A 19,050-nucleotide genomic window follows, 5' to 3' on the forward strand; every position below is an offset into this window, starting at 1 on the left:
ATTCAGCTATACTGTATAGTTAGTTCAAGCAGCTTTTATACAAGGTTCATTAATTTAAGGCCATGGTTTAGGGCACACCAAGGTGTCTGGAAGATGGAGTAGCTAAGCACTTTAAAAGAGTTATTTTAGCAACATTTGGGCCATACCTTAGTTCTTAATAGGGAGATGATACTGTACATGGTGGAGTACAGTGAGCAATCTGAAGTAAGTGTGACATAATAATAGTGTAGATGAACTAGCATTCATTAAGGAAACCATATTCTATTTCTCGGATTTCAAAACAGGGGGATGCAGAGATTTTGTGGTGACAAAAAAAAAAAAAAAAAATTTGAAAAATTGGCGCTGAAGTAAGTAGGCGGCGACCTTTGACATTTTTTCTCTGAGTAGACGGCTGCGGGTCGCCGGTAACCGGCTTCTAAGGAAACCCCTGTTCTTGAATTAAGACAATACGTGTTGCCATTTTTGATTATGAATGCACTTTTAAAAACACTTACACAATGATGGCCGTACAGATCGATTCACATCTCCAAATACACCCACAATGTTGCAGCTACATGCTTCAGATGTGCATGATCATCTTTCAGGAGAGAGCAGACGAGCATTATGCTGCACAGCAGATGAGTGGAGCACAATGGGTGTTTACCGGCCTAGCTACACGGACATTGGTCGAGTGATAGTCAGGCAGGTGTACCCGTACCGTGGCTTGCCGAATACACCAGGTCAGGCTGGCATTGTGTCGTCTCCATGAAGGCGAGTGGTTGTGGACACCAGGTAGGTGGCAGACAAGGGTGGCTGAACTCCCAACGGTGGCCAAAGTCAGCACCGGTGAGTTACGTTTCCTTATCCAGCCTCGAGTCGCTGAAGGAAAGAAAAAGTTGGGATGAGTTGTTGAAATGAAGAAAAGTGTGCACAAAATAAACAATTAAATGAGTTAACTTGGTTACAGACGAGATCTACGATGCAAACCTGTAGACTCTCAACAAATATCTGGATACTTCAATGATGGTCATTTTGTTGTTGTAAATAAAATAAATAAATAAAACCAAATATGTACGAAGCTCATCCTGCCACAGTGAATTCATCATAATTTTGTGTGCAGCACATGACTGCTGGTTTGCATCATTGCTGGGAGTGTGATGGTGCCGCTGATGCAGTGCCCCTCCTGTAGCTCAGAGTGGGAATTTGTAATTTGTTCTGGGTGCCAGCGATAACTTGCCCACTCTTACCGAAGGACACAGTGGGATGTTTAACGTGCACCACCTAATACCGGCAGACTGGATGCCAAGTTTAACGTCCATCCAAGTGACGGCACACACATTGATGCCTCGCCCTGTCTGGGAAACACCCGGACACAGTTTTTAGATTTGAACCCACACTAGACTGCTGACGAGAAGAATGCACTACACCGCTAGGCTATCCTGCCAGCCAGCAACAACAAATTGACCAGTGGTTCCAGTGGCATGGAATCTGTTTAGGTTGTTGTATGTAAATGTTGGGAAAAATAAAAAAATTGACATGCTGACAGCAACAGGCAGAACCGGGCTTTGGCAACGAGGTCGACAGAGTTGACACCATCAAATGATGTCTCTGTGGGCCTTAAAAAGGCTGCTGGAAAAAGGTAGAAAGGTTGTTACAGTGGGAGTGGGATGGTTACAGAGGTGTTCTGAAATACATCGCAACAAAGCACCTAGTTGCTCTTGTCTGCTTAGCTACAGCCTGCAAGGATTTCTGGCTAGACAACACTGAACTTCGCAATCACTCAGGCCTAAACGATCAGAGGGACTGTGGCCGCCCGACAGCACCGGATTTAGGGCAGGGCAGACTGAGCAATTGTCCAGGGGCCTCCGCTCCTCCAGGGGCCAGACAACTGTTTTTCTGTCTGTGCAGGCATATATTCGAAAATACTCAAAATTGTTATGTGATGCAGATTTGTGTTCCAAATGATAAAAAGTTGTCATGCTCAGAAGTCCAAATTCTAGGAGATAGGGAAGATTGAGTACTATTGTCAAAGGATGACCGGTCAATCACTGCTCAGGGGCCGCCACAGTCCTAAATCCGGCACTGCCGCCCGAGAATAAATGGCTCTTTCGGCGGAAAGCAACTGCGTTACTCGAGATATAGAAGAGCAAAAGCAGCATGTAGCGGGGGAGGGAGGGAGTGGGAGATTGCATTGCAGGCTTGAGTGAAACAATAAGCTGGAAAAAAAAAAGAGTCGTGCTTACTCAAAGCAAAGCTGCGTATAAAGGAAATGAAAATCATTTTCCCCACTATTGGTTATCCCGCAAGAAGCAGTTTGCCTTTTTTTATCACTCAAGAACATAATTTGCTCCGCCATCATCTTGGCCCGGTAATAGGCAGGGGGATGGATTGATGAAGGGGGTTGCAATGGTGGTGCGTACGTGCGTGCGTTTGCTGAGATTGCATGCCAAGGAGGCAAGAATGATGGTGAACTCACTTTGTACCTGAAAAGTTAACTTAACTGGGTTTGAGTATTTTAGTTGGATGATGATGATGATTATTATTATTAGCTACAGTCTGAATACTATTATTTATATAGGTGTTGAAGCACATGGAGAAGCTAGGCACCAAAGGGCAGAAGGTCAAAGGGTCAATGATCGTAGGATGAATATGAAAAGAGGAAGACAGGAATACATGGATACATCATAGGATGAGAAAAGGGTCATGAGGGGTTGCAAAATCTGAGATTTTCCCAAAAAAGGGAAACTCGTTAGGGACATTAAGTATATCGACACATGAGGCTTGTGACTGAGACGAACTATAACAGCAGACAAATGCACAAGGTAGGATGGAGATGGACACTGAAGACGTTTCAGATAACAGACAACGAAAAGCTGGTGTGAGATCTTCAACTATGGAGAAAAATCACTCGGATGAAGCAAAGCAACTAAGCAATACCCAATATGACGATACCAATAATCATAGTTATTCTCAACATGCAACAATAATATGACTAAATCGACAACGAAAATGAGATCATTCAATTTCAGCTGGTCAGATAAACAAAACACTGTATTCCCTTGCTTTAATGAATTGTCAACATTGAAAAACTTCATGGAACAAAGCAATTCCACCTTGAAACCCCAAAGGTGTCTGCCATGGACCCTTATAATCCCACTCAAGCTGTGCCCTTCAGGAAAAAGTCACGTATTGATCGGAGAGATTTTTCTGTCATCTGCACGCTGCTTGCTCGGCCAGGTGCCGGCAAGTTTGTGAGGTTCATAGGTATTTGTGAGTAACACCAGCGTTTGGATCCAACAACTGTGTGGAGCCTTATGGGCATAAGATGGACATTGTCCAACTATCACCCACATGTGTCGAAAGGAGTAAGTCATGTGTGACAACCACACGACGACAGTCATGAACGCAAGTGGTGTGCCATAGACAACCCCTCCAAAATGTTTTGCTTTTCCGACACGTCGATCAATGTCTGCCCACCTTGAGGGAGAAGCATGAACAGACTTCATGGGATGGATGCACAGATATGACCTGGGGATATGAAACAAGTGCAGCTCAATTGCAGGTACATGGTCCACAACCGGTGAATGTAAAAGGCTGCATCGAAACTGCGGTCATGCCGATTATTGACAATATGGTGTCAAGGTAACATCACATTATCAATTTGGCCGTGTGATGGCAGTCTGACTTTTTTTCTTCAGCGAATAATGCCATCGATAGAGAAACCAGGGAACACAGTGCAACAAATCTTGTAAAACGAGCACATGCACGTACTTCAGCCTGAAACATGTGATCAACCAAACACGTGCATCCTCACCCGCAGAGCTAGAACGCATCATCAAACAACAAATGAAAACCACTCTTCACATGGAGTGCATTCCCATCGAGAGTTAAGCTTGTAAGCTGTAGCATATGGCATCACAATCAAATAGTACCTGTTTACTGTGATGGTGACCGTAAAGGCGTGAACCCCCGTCTTACACCAGCAATTGTTGCAAGGGCTCATTCAAAGACAGGGTGCCTGCCATGCCTTTCTGTGCCTTTCACAGGTTCAATCCACTGAATACTACAGCTGAACATAGAAATACATTGATAACTCCAAAATCTTATTTCCGAGCTGCCCAAATCCTTGTGTAATGGATGCCAAAGTAGGACGGATGTGTGGCAGGCACTCATTCTAGTGCAGAGGTTCTATTTCAGGTGTGTGTGTGTAATATATATATATATATATATATATATATATATATATATATATATATATATATATATTTATTCTTCTCAATCCTGTTCATTCTCAGCTTCTCTAAACTATTCTGACCATGTGTTGGTCCTCAGCTCCTCAAGAGGAACGTGCGTGTTTCTTTGGCAGTTGTTAGACTTTGACAGTCAATATCCCTCAAAGCCTGGTGGGAGCAGATCAGGCATGTTTGTGGTACACATTCCCCTTCCATTTATTCCCTCGTAAAGGATAGAGTTAGGCTTGGCATGGCACGAGTTCTTGAACTCTGTCTGCACTCAAAACCGTCACTTCCTGCATCCACCGTTTCCAACTTTATGGAATGGTCCCGAGACCATGTGGAATTCCCCTTAAATGCTAGTTTCAATATATCTCTCTCTTTCTGTTAATTCCCTCACTCATTGTGCCCAATTGATGCCCTGCTGCTCCAATGTCAGTTGAACCTTGCTCTTCAATGTGCCTTGATGTTGTAGACAGAAAAAAAGAGAGAGAAACAGAGATAGTGGAGAAATTCCTTTCCAGCTCAACACCTGCAGGTTGCCATCATTGAACGTCATGCTCCACAACTGGTCCGTCCGCAACAAATAGTCATGGAAAAAGTGCTCTGATTCTCATAAACTGTGCTTCAGTCCTATTTTACCTTCTCTTCTTCTTGTACCACAGGTCCTTCTTAGAAAGTTGCAAACATCACTTCTATCCATAAGAAAGCTGGGTACCAAAACCTGATGCTCGAAACTGCACACTTATAAGATTTCTTCTCATCAGAAGCAAAGTAATAAGAGTCCTCTGCTGCAGTCAATCTCAGACTCTATCTCTGCTCTAACTTGCTAATATTTGACAATCCATTTGGATTCTGACCTGGCCATTCCATCTTAAATATTGAATGATACTCCTTCTGCCATGGTAGTGGATACACTGAACTACAAGCAAGAAGTAAGGATCATCACTCTGGATATCTCTTAAGCTTTTGATACTGTTTGGAATCTAGCATTAATTTTGAAGTTGTCTTCTTTGGTGTCCAGGGTCCCCTGCACAAGCGGTTGTCCAATGTCCTTTTTGAGCGGAAACAGCAGGTGGCACTTGAATGCATCCTTCTCCAGGATCTTACCATTCAGGCTGGAGTTCCCCTCGGCAGCATCTTAGGACCGATATTATCTGCAGCTGCAGACATTCACAAGTAGCACTACATGGCTGAGGGGCGTCGAGCATGGGGATTCTCACGTATGTACCCTTTGTGAACGTTTGCAGCTGCAGAGAAACTTGGATTGGGTGGGAAACAGCAAATTGGGCTTACTTTGTGGTTGCTTTTGATGGTTTTCTTGGTTGCTTTTGATGGTTTTCTTTGTCTGGAAGAGCATGGGGGTTAATCTACCTGTATAAAACACAGTGTGTATTTGTTTGTCCCCCTTCGTAAGGACAATCTTTTAACATGACTGTGTGTTCACTGCGGTCAATTTTTCAGGATAAAAAAACTCAAAAAACATCTCTCATAAAAGAGTAATTTTGTGTCTTCTATTGGAAATGTAGATGGCGACTTACAACTGGGCCTCAAGGGTGGTGTACATAAGTGTTAAAAAACAACAATAAATACAAGGTGCAGGGAGATGAAATTCACTGCAAAGTGTGTTGAGTAAAACGAGTGTTCATTTATGTCCATCGAATGTCAAATAAATAAAGGAGATAGAAGCACACCCGACGCGAGGCCGAGGCTTCAGACTTTGGCACGCTCACGCGGCTGTACCGTGGAAATGAAACGTCCCAGAAGATAAAGAAAAAAATTACCCCCATGTGGGGGTGACGGTCATCTCTCATAATGTTTTTTACTATCATAATCGATGTACCGTTGCCAGATATCTCCTAAAATGACAGACGAGATAGGTTTTGAAAATGGCGACCTTCACAACTTTCGTGACCTTGTGACCTTGACCCTGACCATGAATCAGGGAAAAAATATGTCATTGGGTATCACTCATCGACCTCTACCCACATACCAAATTTCATCAAGATCGGAAGTAAAAAGTTTTCTTTGTACCAGGGGGTGTTTTTGACCATCTTCCAGGTTACGTGGCAGCCAAACGGAACGGAAATTCAAAAATCTGTCTGGTGAGATACAAGATAATATTTTTTACCATCATAATCAATAAACAGTTGCCGAATATCTTGTGGAATGGCAGTGCAGATTGAGAAGTGCAGAATGGCAGACGAGATAAGTTTTGAAAATGGCGATTTTTATAACTTACGTGACCTCGTGACCTTGACCCTGACCTAGAACCCGGACAAAAGTTATATCGTTGTGCAACACTCATCGACCTCTACCCACATACTAAGTTTCATTAAGATCGGAAAGAAAAATTGACGGACGGACGGGCGTACGGACATTTGGTCCGGCTTTATTAGGTCATCTCGGTAGAGATGACCTAAAAAGGGTCACCTTCGTACATGTGGCGTTTTAAAATAACGTTTTTTCTTGCTACAAAACATCATATCTTACAGTGTCATTGAATATTTGGAATAACAGAATTCCAACCCATCATTTTTGATGTGTGTGTATATATATATATATATATATATATATATATATATATATATATATATATATATATATATATATATATATATATATATATATATATATATATATATATATATATATATGAAAGCTACAGCAACATTAAAATTTTGTGAATATCAAAAGTGCTAGGCAGATTTACATTATATACAAACACAATGGTAATTTCAGTGGATCTCTCAATTGCTCCCCACTGAGCAGCTTTGAGTTGCAGTCAATCTTACATCAAAAAAAAAGAAAAAGAAAAGGGAAGAACGCACTCAAAATCTCTGACGCATTGAATCTGACGTTTCTGTAAGCAGCACGGCTGAAAACCGATGGGCACGATACTTCATCCGTGAGAAAAGAGTATGATGTAGCTCAAGTTCCTTGCGACGTTTGTTTATTTGCATTTTGCTTTATCTTCAATTACCCGCTCACATGCACACATCATGCTGAAAAGCTGAGTCCAACATTCACCACCCTCCGGCCTCATCCTCATCTGCAGCAATCATGCTGCAACATTCAAAAAGCAATTACCTCCTAATGATACAGGGGGAAAGGCAGCAATGTTGTTGGAAACTTTGTGAAAAAGGCAAGACTAAGATTGCCGTCCATATTGGATGTAACTGAATAATGAAAATTCCTGAGAAATGCTGGCCCTTGTGCTGTTTCCACTGAGTTTATCAGAGGCAATTTCATTGTGGTGTGATTACACTAATATATTGGCAGCTATTTTGGCAGAAAATGCAACAGCTGTGGCCATTATTCACGATTTTTTCATTAATTATTCATGTTGTGCAATGTTAATAATGACAGTAAATGGAGAAAAAAAAAAGAAACGTTCATTATCTCAATCTTCAAAGACTGGGATGAAAATGGTCTTACACAGTGAATACTCCTGCTCAAGGAGGAAAGCAACTGCAGGCGAATGCTACCGTATTAGTAAACCACACAAGGCCCCATGGGAAGTTGAGTGGCTGCAAATGAACACTGCCAAATCGAATAACCACACAACACCTCATGGGAGGGAAGATAAGTTGCCGCAGGTGAACACTGCCATATTGGAAAAGCACACAAGGCCTCATGGGAAGATGAGTGGCTGCAGCTGAACACTGCCATATCGAATAACCACACAAGACCTCATGGGAAGTTGAGTGGCTGCAGATGAACAATGTCATATTGAAAAACCACACAAGGCCTCATGGGAGGGAAGATGAGTTGCTGCAGGTGAACACTACCATATCAAATAACCACACAAGACCTCATGGGAAGTTGAGTGGCTGCAGGTGAACAATGCCATGTTGAACAAGAGTGCAAGTGAGTACAATATATGTACGAAAAAGTCTCTGTGACACACACAAACACAATTATATATTCAAACACATCAATTTATGAAGAACAAGAAGGTATATACAGAATTGTGCTACTACATGGAAAACAGCATCCTGGTTGCCATGGCAACAACTTTAGATGCCGAACGTATGTCGCGACACACCGTCTCCACAGTCTGTACCTATATACCAAATATGAAACGTGAAAGTGGAAAACTTTGGGAGTTAGAGTGCGGATAGGAAAGGACAGACGGACGGACGGACGGACGACCGGTATCAAATAATACGCCCCGATATATATATATATATATATATATATATATATATATATATATATATATATATATATATATATGGCATATAAAAACCACACAAGGCCTCATGGGAGGGAAGATGAGTGGCTGCAGGTGAACACTGCCATATTGGAAAAGCACACAAGGCCTCATGGGAGGGGAGATGAGTTGCTGCAGGTGAACACTGCCATATTGGAAAAGCACACAAGGCCTCATGGGAAGATGAGTGACTGCAGCTGAACACTGCAATATCGAATAACCACACAAGACCTCATAGGAAGATGAGTGGCTGAAAATGAGCACTGCCATCCCAAAAAAACAACAACACACAAGGCCTCATGGGAAGTTGAGTGGCTGCAGGTGAACACTGCCATATTGGAAAAGCACACAAGGCCTCATGGGAAGATGAGTGGCTGCAGGTGAACACTGCCGTATTGAAGAAGCACACAAGACCTCATGGGAAGTCGAGTGTCTGCAGGTGAACACTGCCATATTTAACAATATCCCCCTTCCGCCACGCGGCGGGGGATAAAAACCACACAAGGCCTCATGGGAGGGAAGATGAGTTGCCGCAGGTGAACACTGCCATATTGGAAAAGCACACAAGGCCTCATGGGAAGATGAGTGGCTTCAGATGAACACTGCCACACTGAAAAACCACACAAGGCCTCATGGGAAGTTGAATGACTGCAGGTGCACACTGCGATATTGAAAAAGCACACAAGGCCTCATGGGAAGATTATTTGTTGCAGGCAAATACCGCCACATTATGAAACCCAACAACGCTTAATGGGAGATCGATTAGTTGTTCGCTATGACATTGCTGCACCTGTTTGGTGGTTGAAATACTTTCCATGTTTGCATCACTTGAGTCAATATATGTTTACACACGCACAGAAACCAATCAGATTACTTGCTCTAATTTAATCACATGACTGGGAGATATTTTTATACATTGATGAAATGCTCATATGGAGGAGTTGTTCATATGGACAAATCACATGCATGACAAAGACATTGGTAGATTATAGTGTACCTTTCTGCGAGTTACAAGGACTTTAGGAGAAAATATTCGACAAACAAATACCCAGCACCTAGCTAGAAAAAAATGAACATCCAGGATTTTTACAATCTGCGATTCAAGATATATCAAAAGGACTACATATCTATACAAATAAGTGTGTGTGTGTGTGTGTGTGTGTGTGTGTGTGTGTGTGTGTGTGTGTGTGTGTGTGTGTGTGTGTGTGTGTGTGGTCTTAATTGGCCATTTTTTTTTGGCCTGCTCAACAATGCCTTGACCTGGAACAGCCCACAACAGTTTCCTCAAGATAAAGCGCTCAAAAAGTTATTTTTTCATCACTCGTATCATCAAATGCCTGATCATACCTATCGCATACAAATAAAATCGTATACATCGCAACGCTTATAAACACCTGGAGACATCATTGTTCATGCCTTTATTTCATTTCCACATATGCGATAAGTTCTAGAATCTCTTAACCTGAACCAAATTTCAAAATTTAAACTGTGGAATTGACCTTTGCAGCAGTTCCAACTGCTAAAAAAAAAGATGTGTTCATTTGCTCAATTCTCACATTGTTTGACACTCCGGGGTCTCTGGGTGCTGTTTAATATGACCGATTGGTGATCACTAATCACTTGCCAAGCTTACCGTTCCTCATTAACCGTTTCCTTGGAGTGCTTGCTTGAGTGCTTAAGTCACTTGGAGAGTGCTCTACAAGCTTCCTGGATGTTAGTTTGCAAGCCATGGCGACACATGGCAAAAGTACCTGCATTGTTACTCTGCACTGCCCCTCTGCTAAACACAATCAAAAATACATCAATCGATGTACAAAGTTCATGCCTGGTGTTGGCTTAATGGTTAGGGTGGTGGGCCTGGGATCCTAGGATCCTGAGTTCAAATCGCACTCGGCTGTTGAATTAATACCAGGTGGGGGTTGACTCTGCCTGTCATCCTCCCGAGGTCGGCACAATGAACGCCAGCATGCTAGTATCCTGCGTTGGAGTGGCGACCCGTCCAGGATTGTGCCCAATAGCCAAGGAGACTGCTGAGACAGCACCAACGCTCTGCACAGAGTATGGTCCCGATGGATGGATGGATGGACGTACAAAGTTCAGGCACACCTGCCTATGTTGTATACCATGGTGCCAAGCCTACCGTTCCTTATCAACGGATGAAGGGATGGAGGGAAGGGATGGAGGAAATGGATGGAAGAAATGGATGGAGGGCATGGATGGAGGGCATGGATGGAGGGCATGGATGGAGGGCATGGATGGAGGGCATGGATGGAGGGAAGGAAGGGAGGGAAGGAAGGAAGGAGGGAAGGAATGGATGAATGGAGGGAGGGAAGGGATGTATGGATCAAACAGATATCAGCAAGTCATGGCGAGACAGTAGATGGCGGTGTAAATGACTTTATCACAGCTGTTGTCCTTTTTGAAAATAAAATCGCAAATTGACATTCACGACAATGTTGGATGATAATGAAACGTGTATTCCATTGTCTTAGTTAAATCTGACAGAAGTTTAAAATGTAACCTTCACCTCAGAGCGGTCACGCTGAGCACCACCCAGAGATGCTCGGAGATACACCACCTGGTGGAGTACTTTAGAGGTTATTAGGAGAGAGTTGTTTGCAAAACCCAAGCTCATTGCTGATGCTGCATGGAATGTAATGGCAGATGAAGGAACAGCAAATGGGAACTCATTCAGTATTTCATTCACATTCATTCCTCACGCCTCGTGTTCACTCTGAGATTGGAGTATCGTGTGTTCATGAATAACAGTGAAACTTGCTGTGAATCCACTGTCTATCCATCCCTTCCCCACATTACTTTGTTTGTCCTCGCTCAACCACCACTCTTTCCTCTCTCACCCTCCTCCAACATACATGGTGATAAACAATGGGTGGTGTGATAAGTTTCCACAGGTGGTTTGTGTTGTGGTTTGGAAGTGGTTATGTTGTGCTGTGTCGTTTGTGTTGTGTTTTTAACCCGAAGTGTTTGGGAGTGTGCAGGTTGGGCGGATGAGCACTTTTTTGGCGGTCGGGGCTGCTGCTGAGTTCGATTCCATGGTTTGAATTTTGTGATTTGGCTTGGGTTGAGAGATTCTAGGGCCTATCGCATTTTAGCTGTAAAATGTGTGCTGAAATTAAATAAAGGCACAAAACACCAGCATCTCCAGGCATTTAAAAGCATTTCAGCTAGGATGTGATGGGCTGTAGCATCTCTTGGCCTGAGTTGGGTTTTGGTCTTTGGACTGCAGGGTTGGGCTTGGTGGCAGGTCCGGCTCTGCTGGAGGGGTGTTCGTTTGTCCGGTTTGCGCATTCTTTGGCACACTGGACGTCTCTGGGTGGTGTGTGACCTCCTCAAAGAGATCCATTTCCAGAGTGGGTAAACAGAATGGTAAACCTCACGGGAAGACCATGTTATAATCTCTTTAGAATGGCATGTGCCGTTTGACAGTGACGATTTTGCTATCCCGTTTTAATGTTCCCAATTTCATTCAATCCGGTACTAATGCTGGCAGACGGGACCACCCCCACCCCACCCCCACCCCCACTTCCCCTCAAGTTCCCCTCCCAAATGCAAGTCAAATCGCCCCTTTCCTTTCAAGTCCCACTACCAAACGCAAGTCCAGAACACCCGCTTCCCCTTCTCACCCCGACTCCCACCTCTCTCTCTTCCCCTACTCCCACCTCTCTCTCTCTCTCTCTCTCTCTCTCTCTCTCTCTCTCTCTCTCTCTCTCTCTCTCTCTCTCTCTCTCTCTCTCTCTCTCTCTCTCTCTCTCTCTTTTGCTATCATCAGCGAAGTATTCCCGTCAGTCAAGTGATGGGTGGTATTTGCTGGTAATACATATTGGTATCTGCTTGTATTTTATTTGGCATCAGACGGTGATTGAACCCGTGAGTACATTGAATCCATGATTTTCTGTAGGGCAGGCCGATCCAGATCTTGCCAAATGGGGAGTTGATTTTGTTGCAGCTCTTGCATCTTGCTTGGCAGAGGTCAGCTTTTCCACAGCTCCTGATCCACATGTCCCCAGGCGTGTACGGTGGCACTCTGGTCAGTACTCTGTGGTGCCCGCGCAAGAAACTAAAGCTCACTCCGTCTCGAGTGGCTTGAAGGTTTGTTGTGTTCAAGCAAGTTATCTTGCAGTACGAAATACTAACTGCAGGAAGATGATGCCACATGCCAAATATGTAGAACCCAGCTTCTCCCTGGAATTGATGAGGTGTGTTTTTATGAAAGTGGTTCTTCACCAACAATCCCTGGGATGCTGTAAGATGCTCTTGGTGAAAGTGAAATCGACAACAGGGTGGTGCCACTTTCTGTGTACCAGTCATTCAGGAGAGAAAGCAACAGTTGCCAATCATTGTCTGAATAAACAATGCTCTGTCTCTTTGCAGAGATATGGCCTATCTTCTAACAGTTCCTGGTCTAAGCATGTTGGCCGTTGGTTCTTTCCTGCTTACTGAAACTAATCAAAGCTTAGTTTTATGTATCAGTTCTATTCTGTCTTTCTGTTATCGTTTCATCCTGGTGTTGTCTTTGTGAGTCTCTAGCCAAATCCCCAAGGCCTCAGCTAATGAGCATGCTCCATTCTGTCTTTGATCTAACATGTGCCTGATGAAGTTTTCTATCCTTAGTTTTTATCCTATTTTTATTTTTCTTTCATGCTCCTCGACCTATTCACCCCCCTTTCTTCGTTTAAAAACAACAACAAAAAATTTCATTTCATTCTAAATAACCACCAACTTATTCTACCAGTTAGTTCCTTCCTTTGATCATCTTTTATCCCCCACATTCTGAAGCGCTCCAAATTGAACGAATTTTGTGACTAATTGAACTAACTTGCTTCTTATTTTAAAAGCTTTTGATCACACTTAAAAATGCTTCATATTTGTCTAATTTGTCTGACAGGAATATGCATTTTTCACCCATGTTCTTTTAATTCGTCTCAATATCTTCCTCTACTTCTTCAAACAGTTTCTTTCAACACTTCATTTCACCCCTCTCATGATATCTGTTTGTGTGTATCAGAATTGGGGACCACTAGTGCGTGCCCGTACGTGCAAAAAACAAACAAAATAAATAAATAAACAAGTGGTGCCAGGCACAACAAATCCCACCCATTTAAGGCATAAAGTTATTTTGGGGATCAAATTTAAATTTGATACATCCTTAAACCTGAATGTTGATTATAATGAATAGAATAAGGAATATTTTAGTCTTAGTTTGAAGTCAATTAAACCATTTTTGACGAAGTTATGACGTAAAATGATTTTGACCTTTCAAGGCCACGTAAGGTCAAAGGTCATGGTGTCAAAGGAAAGCCAATAAAGGACTTGATATAAGTCTTCCATAGTAAACATGCATATTCCTAACCTTTTTTGATTTATAATGGAAAATATGTAATTTTGACCGATGACCATGACCCCCAAAACTTCGGACCCTACCGATCTTCACAAATATGCATTTTTCACTATAGGAATGGGTAGGATTATAAGTGGCAAATAGAATAAGGTTCACTATAAGCTTAGTTTGAAGTAAATCAGATCATTTTTGACGAAGTTATGAGCGAAAAACGATTTTGATCTTTTCGTGACCTTGACCTTTGATCTAATTGGACCCAAAAGTTAATGAGGTCGTCCAAGGTTCATTGCCCACCTGTGGATTAAATTTGATAGTGTTTGCTAAAGCCATTTTGCCGTAAAGTTGCTAACAGACAGATAGACAAACAGACAAACAAACCGGACATTACAATATCCCGCTCCCTCCCTCCGGGGGGGGGGGGGGGATAATAAACTTTCAAACCGCTAGCCAGAAACAACAACCACACAGGCCGTTCTTTCGCTCTCGTAAACGACGACTGGATTGGGGCATTGTGTTTATCTATAAATGCGCATAAGAAATCGAGAAATTATTAGAATACATTAAGTCATCACTATCCGGAAGTGGTGCGTGCCCATACGGAATGTTCACATCATTCCACAAATTATCACTTGCATTGAAGTAACAACTGCTGTGATACTTACACACAGAGTTAATTAAAATTAAAATTAAAATCAAGTTTACCTCCCTGTCTTTGCTTGCCATGACATTCGCTGACATTGACCATTACCACTCCTACGCCACGGTAACTGAGGCACTGATCCCTATCGTAACCGGCACGGCACGTGACGTCATAGTCGGCCGGCCGAGCACCAGCCTATGCAGCCACGCCTACGCAGCAACGTGTCCTTTCATTGGTTGGTAAACAAATGGCCACAACTTGGGAAGCACTTGTCCGATTAATATCAAACCTTGAGAAGGCACAGACTCAGGTCCCCAGCAATATACGTGGCAAGTTTCAATGAGATCGGACCAGTGGTTGTCGAGAAACAGTGGTCACACACACACACACACACACACACACACACACACACACACACACACACACACACACACACACACACACACACACACACACACACACACACACACACACACACACACACACACACACACACACACACACACTGCTGGAATTATAGATAGATGAGAAGTTCAGTCTGCAGAGATTGCTAACACTTGACTATCAACTCCCCTTCACATCCATTAATGGGGTTAATCCCCTCCACATCAGTACTGTCTCCCACGTCATCTCCTTCACACCCGTGTCCTCCCACCCCAACTCCTTCTGTGTCCCTCAATTCAGCATTCCTTCACCCCATCCCCCTTCTGAAATCACTCACACCCTTCCCTCCATACATCCCCCATGACTCACCCCTCCCATCTTCACCCTCACCCCACAATTTCCACATCTTCACCCTGCACCCTCCCACCTTCCCCCTCTCCCTGCCTCCTCCTTGCCCCACTGTCCTCCATCTTCCCCCTTGCCCACAGCCTCCCCTCAACCCTCCTCCTTACAGCTTCACCCCCTCAGTCCTATCCCCTCTCAGCTTCCTTCTCACCCCATACACTCACATCTTCTCCCTCACCCCATACCATTTTATCTTCTCCCTCATCCAACAGTTTTCCTCAAGTCCTACCCCCTATCAGCTTCTCCTTACCCCACCCCTCTCCCCTATCAGCTTCCCCTTACCCCACCCCTCCCCATGCAACTTCCCATGCTTTCCCCTGTCCCACCACCTTTCAGCTTCCTTTCACCCCACACCATCTCAGCATTCCCATTGGCCAACCTCACTATGTCCCTTCCCCTACCCCCTCTCCATGTCCCCCATGAGTTTCTCCACCCTGCCAATAGCACCCCTTCCCCTGTCCCTAACTATGTGGAGCTCCAACATCCAAGGCCTCTGCTCCAATCTGACAAATCTCTCACTCAGAACGAATGCTAATAAACCGGCATCAACTGCTTAACTGAATCCTTCCTACCACAGGATGTCCCTGACTCATTTGTGTCTCTCCGGTTTGAAAGACCCGAACCCCGTCCCAGTGGAGGACTTGCAGTTTACATCAAGAACTCCATTTCTAACTGTCCGTGTACTGGTCTTATGCCTCTAATCCCCCAGGAGCACCTTTGGCTGGGCCTTCCTCACTGCTCCAATCGTCTTCATTGTCTCAGTGTTGTTCCATCCTCCGAACAGTGACTACTCCATTTACATCTTTCTCTCTGCCAAGATGGACCAGCTTTCAACCACCCATCCCAACTCTCTCTTTCTCATACGTAGCGATTTCAATTGTCACCATGCAACTTGGCGAGGTGTTGGTACCTCCCTCACCAGCCATGGTACGTCAGAAAAGGACTTCTGTGACTCCAAGGGACTGACTCAATCTGTAAACTTTCCAACACAGATTTCTCCCATTGGCAAATTGACCTTCTACACTTGGGAATTACCAACGTTCCTGCAATGTTTCCTGCTCTTCCTCTGCTCTGGTTGGTACATCTGATCATGTGCTTGTGAGAGTCATCATCCCTCCAGCTATTTTCAGACAGCCGCCTGAGCGCTGGCGATCAGTCTGGAAGTTCACTCAAGCAGACTGGCAGGGACTGCAAGCTGCCACCTCACTTCAGAACCGGTCTCCTATCTCTGCCGCCCCTGATATTAACGAAGCCTGGGAACTCTGCCACAGAAACCTACTCTTTCTTATGCACAGATTCATCCCTTCTCGTTTACAGTTATCATGCCCATCCTCTCGTTCATGGTACACTGAATCATGTGATGAGAAATTTTTCCTTTGAACAGGCTACCTACTCTTGCTAAAGGCAAATCACACTGAAGGTAACCTCAGATCGTTCCACAAAGGTCGTGACAAGTGTGTGTCCACTCTCAGGGGAGTCGGAAAACAACATCTGGCCAACCTCAACCACAACCTCAAGGTTGAACTTTCAAACTTGTCTCCTTTCCTGCCAGTCAACCTTCCAGACTTGCTGGCACTGATGCGGCTCTTTGAGAATAGTCAGATAGATGTGTACTCTCACAGGCATATGATAAAATGAACCAATTGGAGCAGAAGAAGAGCAGGATAAATTGACAGGAAGTTTCATAGGATTTCATTTCTTTCCCCTTGCTCGAGGGGCATAGCTTGAGTATTTGGCATCTGGTGATTTCGAGATGGGGCGAACCCTTCCTTTAGCACCTCACCACCACCCCCCCACCCACAGAGAAATGAATAATTAAAAAAAAAATGTAATCCACAGAAAACATATCATGTTTATAAGTAAAATTTCAAGAGGATTACAGTTACTGTACCTGTATCACTATCATAAGAAAAATGCAGAACATTAAAAATTCAGCAAACAGGTAATCCTGCTTGGCATTAATCCTTACAATAATTCACTGACCTGTGTTTGTGAGTTTGTGTGTTTGTTTGTTGGGCAATTCCTCCAACGGGTTACTCCTCCTATGGGTTATTCCTCCTATGGTTCTGGGCAAACTGCATAAAGACTTGCTACGGATGATCAGCATGACCCCAATTCATGTGGAGGGGTGTTTTTATATTTGTCAGTGGTCTTGGGAGGAGGGAGGGAAGGGAGGTGAGGGGGAGGGACAAATTCTTGATGTAAATGTGCATCATGTAGCGCCGCCTTCAGGTGGGGGAGGGTATTACAAGTCCCACCATTTGCAGTGCAGTGTTGCTGTCCCCACATCTCCAACATAGTGAGGTGTTTTGTATTACTAGTGCGTGCCCGTACGTGCAAAAAAAAAAAAAAACCTTTCAAACCTCGTGCCAGAAACAACAACCACACAGGCCATTCCTTCGCTCTCGTAAACGACAACTGGATTGGGGCATTGCGTTTATCTATAAATCTATAAATTATCATATCAAAGGAAGAAGAAGAATTGTGACGTCAATTGTGATGTCATAGCACCGTGTCCTGTCATTGGTTTGGTAAATAAATGGCCATAACTTGGGAACCACTTGTCTGATTAATATCAAACATTGAAAAGGCACATCCTCAGGTCCCCAGCAATATACCTGGCAAGTTTCAATTAGATCGGACCAGTGGTTGTCGGGAAACAGCGGTCACAGACACACACAGAGATTGCTGGAATTATAGATAGATAAACAGTATAGACATGTTTTTGCTTCGTGCAACTAACTTCATGGGTTATTTATTTTTTTCCTTTTCAGAGCTGTCACTTGCCTATACACCGCCCAAATAAAGGTATGCGTCAGAAGAACGTGTTGCATCCTTGGAACAAGACCGCCCCTACGGCGGATACTCAGCTAGTACAACAAAAACACATCTTCAACCACAGAGTAAACGTCACCAGGAAGAATATTTCAAAAAAGAAAGTCACAGAAAATCCAGTGTGAAGGAACGCCCGGCGATTACAAGACGTCATTTCTGTGGCGATGTTTTTTTGTTGTTGTTGAGGGTTTAATGGCACCGTCAGAGCCAAGGAGGCTCTATCCACGCCACGCACCAGAATCTGATCAAACTCGCCTACAACCATAGCCCTACAACCATAGCCCTACAACCATAGCCCTACAACCATAGCCCTACAACCATAGCCCTACAGCCACCCTGAAAGGATTCCAGCGCCTTTAATGCCGAAAATGAGTCTGAGAGGATAACTGCACTGAGAGGATTGAACTCGATTACCAATTCCATAGCTAGGATGATGTCAAATAGTTCCATCGAAGAACTGGAAGATGGTCGGTTAATCAAAAAGCCCTGACCACACTGACATCTGGGATACATGATGAGGCTGAGGGAAAGAGAGTGAGGGGTTTTTAGAGGGGCACCGTCGAGAGATTGAGAGGGGCATCATCGAGAGATTGAAAGAGGAGCACCGTCGGGAGAGGGACATCGTCGGGAGAGGGACATCATCGAAAGATTGAAAGAGGACACCATCGAGAGAGGAACATCGTCGAGAGAGGGACATCGTCGAGAGAGGAACATCGTCGAGAGAGGGGGGGGGAGCAACCAAGAGCAAGCGGGCCCCCTTCCGGGCGTGGCGATGTTTTTCCTGCCCATTAACTATTTAATGGAGATTAACTTTTGAGAAGGCCTGCGAATACGCAGAGTAATGTAATTAACTTTTCAAATTTAAAGGGTTAACCGATAGAGCGCCTCGAGCCACAATCGTGTCCGAGACGTGTGTGGTGGATGTATGATTCACTGAACGAAAGATTGCGGTTGTTTCTTCCACTTTAATCTTTGCCCAACATGGCGCCTTCTGCTCCGC

The 19,050-nt window shown here is 44.0% G+C and overlaps 1 protein-coding gene and 1 long non-coding RNA gene across 4 annotated transcripts in view; one reads left to right on the top strand and one right to left on the bottom strand.

The window, feature by feature from the left end:
• LOC147009507 (follistatin-related protein 4-like) overlaps positions 1-19,050 on the bottom strand; it is a 172,673-nt gene that overhangs the window by 70,611 nt on the left and 83,012 nt on the right. For 2 of the 3 annotated variants that reach the window (XM_085863416.1, XM_085863418.1), the window contains one exon: positions 698-858. In XM_085863416.1, the coding sequence (XP_085719542.1) occupies positions 698-858 (161 nt within the window). Of the gene's footprint in view, positions 1-697; positions 859-14,488; positions 14,583-19,050 lie in introns of those variants that run through there. The other variant, XM_085863417.1, reaches the window with a different exon arrangement.
• The window catches only part of LOC147009508 (uncharacterized), a 38,098-nt gene continuing 31,276 nt past the window's right edge, over positions 12,229-19,050 (top strand). The window contains exons 1-2 of the long non-coding RNA XR_015053112.1: positions 12,229-12,258; positions 12,347-12,537. This is a non-coding gene — a long non-coding RNA (uncharacterized LOC147009508). The remainder of the gene's footprint in view (positions 12,259-12,346; positions 12,538-19,050) is intronic.

This window comes from Eptatretus burgeri, chromosome 17, assembly GCF_056783735.1.
Source record: "Eptatretus burgeri isolate ZD-2024b chromosome 17, Ebu_testis_v1, whole genome shotgun sequence".
Lineage (NCBI taxonomy): Eukaryota > Metazoa > Chordata > Myxini > Myxiniformes > Myxinidae > Eptatretus > Eptatretus burgeri.